At 39.3% G+C, this 2,627-nt stretch overlaps 1 protein-coding gene across 1 annotated transcript; it reads right to left on the bottom strand.

The window, feature by feature from the left end:
- Positions 1–373: 373 nt before the first annotated feature.
- LOC119339812 (receptor-like protein EIX2) lies at positions 374–1,275 on the bottom strand. Its single transcript, XM_037611717.1, has one exon. The coding sequence runs from the start codon at positions 1,273–1,275 to the stop codon at positions 574–576; it is 702 nt and encodes a 233-aa protein (XP_037467614.1). The 3' UTR covers positions 374–573.
- Between the last annotated feature and the right edge of the window lie 1,352 nt (positions 1,276–2,627).

Consider the following 2,627-nt stretch of genomic DNA (forward strand, 5'->3'; position numbering starts at 1 on the left):
AACCGCAAGACTTGCAGAGAAACAACATGGCAACTTCAACACATCAATAGTTCATTTAAAATCAAAGTACAGCCACAGTGATGAAACAGGCATATGCCGCGACCATTCTTTTATGGGTTGTACTCCCTCCGTTCCTAAATAATTGTCTTTCTAGAGATTTCAACAAGTGACTACATACGGAGCAAAATGAGTGAATCTACACTCTAAAACATGTCTACATACATCCGTATGTTGTAGTCCATTTGACATGGCTAAAAAGACAATTATTTGGGAACGGAGGGAGTATATGTTTCTCCTTGCAGTACAAATAATTTTCCCAACTTCAGCTTAAATAATCCAACAATATATGCCTGCACGCTTCATTTAGTAGGGTAGAAACATACAAATTGCATTACAAGTTTACAACACAGCAAATATCCACTTAAAGCTACAAATACATATCATGATACATCCCGTATCTTTATGGAAAAACCTACAAATACAGATACAGTACAAAAGTACAGAAAACCAAATAAATATATTTAAATGCAAGTCTTGAACAATTCATTCGCAGTGAAATTGGGCACTTCTTGTTCATGGTGCATCGTCTTGAGCATTTTTCATCAGGCGAGCCCACCTCACAGCCACTTGCACATAAACCTTGTCATGTATCATATCAATAAATTGGAAATAGGCGGCCCTCCAGGTTCTCTTTATTAACATAGTGCAGAACACTATCCAAAGACCCACCACGAATCCTATGCTCGTGCCAAGGTAAACTGATGACATAAGGTTCATATCTTCAAGGCCGCTTTGTTGTGCATCATTTGCTGAACAGTTCCTGGAGAGAGGAGGACCACAAAGACCAGGGTTGCCGCTGTATATATACATCTGGTTGTCAAGAGTTTGTAGTTGTGGTCCGGATGGTATTGCACCTGATAAATTGTTGTATGACAAGTTCAAGTGGCTCAAAGAAGTAAGAGATGGCAAGCTTGATGGGATGGCACCTGATAACAAATTGTACGATAGGTCCAGGGACTCCAAATGCTTTAAATCACCGATCTGATTTGGGATTTCTCCCATCAACTGGTTACTTGATAAATTCAAATTGGTGAAGCCAATTAGTAGACTTATCTCCTCGGGAATTTGTCCCGTTAAACTATTGCTCGACAAATTAAGATTGACCAATAGCTTGTAGATTTGGAAGCTATAGTCACGCTTTTGGTCTTTTGTGATTACTGGAATGCTCTCTTCAAAGTTGTAATCCTCTGTAGTATCCTCGGATATTATGGTCATCATTGCTTTCAAGTTTGATAGTGACCATGGTATGCTTCCTGATATGTCCAAATTAATGAAGACGGGCAAGGGAAGTGAGATTGTCCAGAATATGGCCACTGAACATATTTGATCTCAACCTCAAGATTTGCAGCAGGGGCATTTTCTCGCTCAGATCAAGATACCTCAGGTGTTGCAAAGTAGCCAAAGAGGATCTCATCTCTCCTGCCGACAAGCTCAATGATCTGTTCATGTTCAGACGATAGCCATAGATATCCACGTCAATGTTGCAGAGGTTGAGCTTGATTACATGGCCAATTCGGTTGCTGCACCGAATACCCTTCCATTGACAACAGACTTGACTCCCCCAGTCCACGTCATGGTCTTCATACTTTTCTTCCAGTGATGAAGTTGTGGCCAAGCACGCATGCATACTTTTCTTCTAGTGAATTTAGAAGGATGATTAGATTAGGACAGTCGAGCATGCATGCCAAGCACGGCACACAAGCATGAGTCTTAACCGATCAAAAGCATTGTTTTTATTATACTTTTGCGAAAAAAATCATTGTTTTTATACGGCAAAACGTTATGGGATTTTTTGTGCACGCAGATAGATGTATAGCATACGTGTACAGATTTGTATCTATATACATATTTGTATGTAGCGTTACTAAAAAGGAGATACGCATAACGCAAACAGGCTTGTATTTTGCTTTTTGGCCAGAAATTTATCCTTTTATGTAGGCTATAAACTATTGTACTCCCTCCGTACTTCTAATATTTTTTATGAATCCGTTGTATACAGACATGTTTTAGGACCCCGTTTGACAACAAAATATTATGAAAACCAAAGTATAGATGAAAACTAAAGTAATTTAGTCCGTAGGTACACAATACCACGCTTTTGCCATAACAGAGTATTTTGAAGTATTTAGAATACTGTGGACCTGTTTGGCAAGAGCCCGTTTGACGCTGTTTCGAACTGTGTGTTGGGCTAGCTAGACACCAGCAGCTTAGTTTTCTTCCGCGTTGAGATCGCCAGGAGCTGCGCATGCAGGCATGAGCTAAAGCTCCACAAAACCATTGCGGAATACTTGTCATTCCTCGCCGTGGACGGAAAGTTGTTAGCGTCTCCTTTTTCATTCTCACTTTCTTTTCTTAATTAAAATTCAGAATATATTTTTAAATCATGAAAGTTTCTAATTCACGGACATTTTATTCAATTTGTGAACTTTGTTTTCAAATCCATAAACTCTTTTCTACTTTATGAACTTTTCTCCAAAGCCCGCGATTTTTCTTTTTCAAATTCGAGAACATTATTTCCAAAATCAATGAACTTTTTCCAAATCCACGGGCGGTTGGGCCAGCCCAAC

Source organism: Triticum dicoccoides, chromosome 7B, assembly GCF_002162155.2.
Source record: "Triticum dicoccoides isolate Atlit2015 ecotype Zavitan chromosome 7B, WEW_v2.0, whole genome shotgun sequence".
NCBI lineage: Eukaryota > Viridiplantae > Streptophyta > Magnoliopsida > Poales > Poaceae > Triticum > Triticum dicoccoides.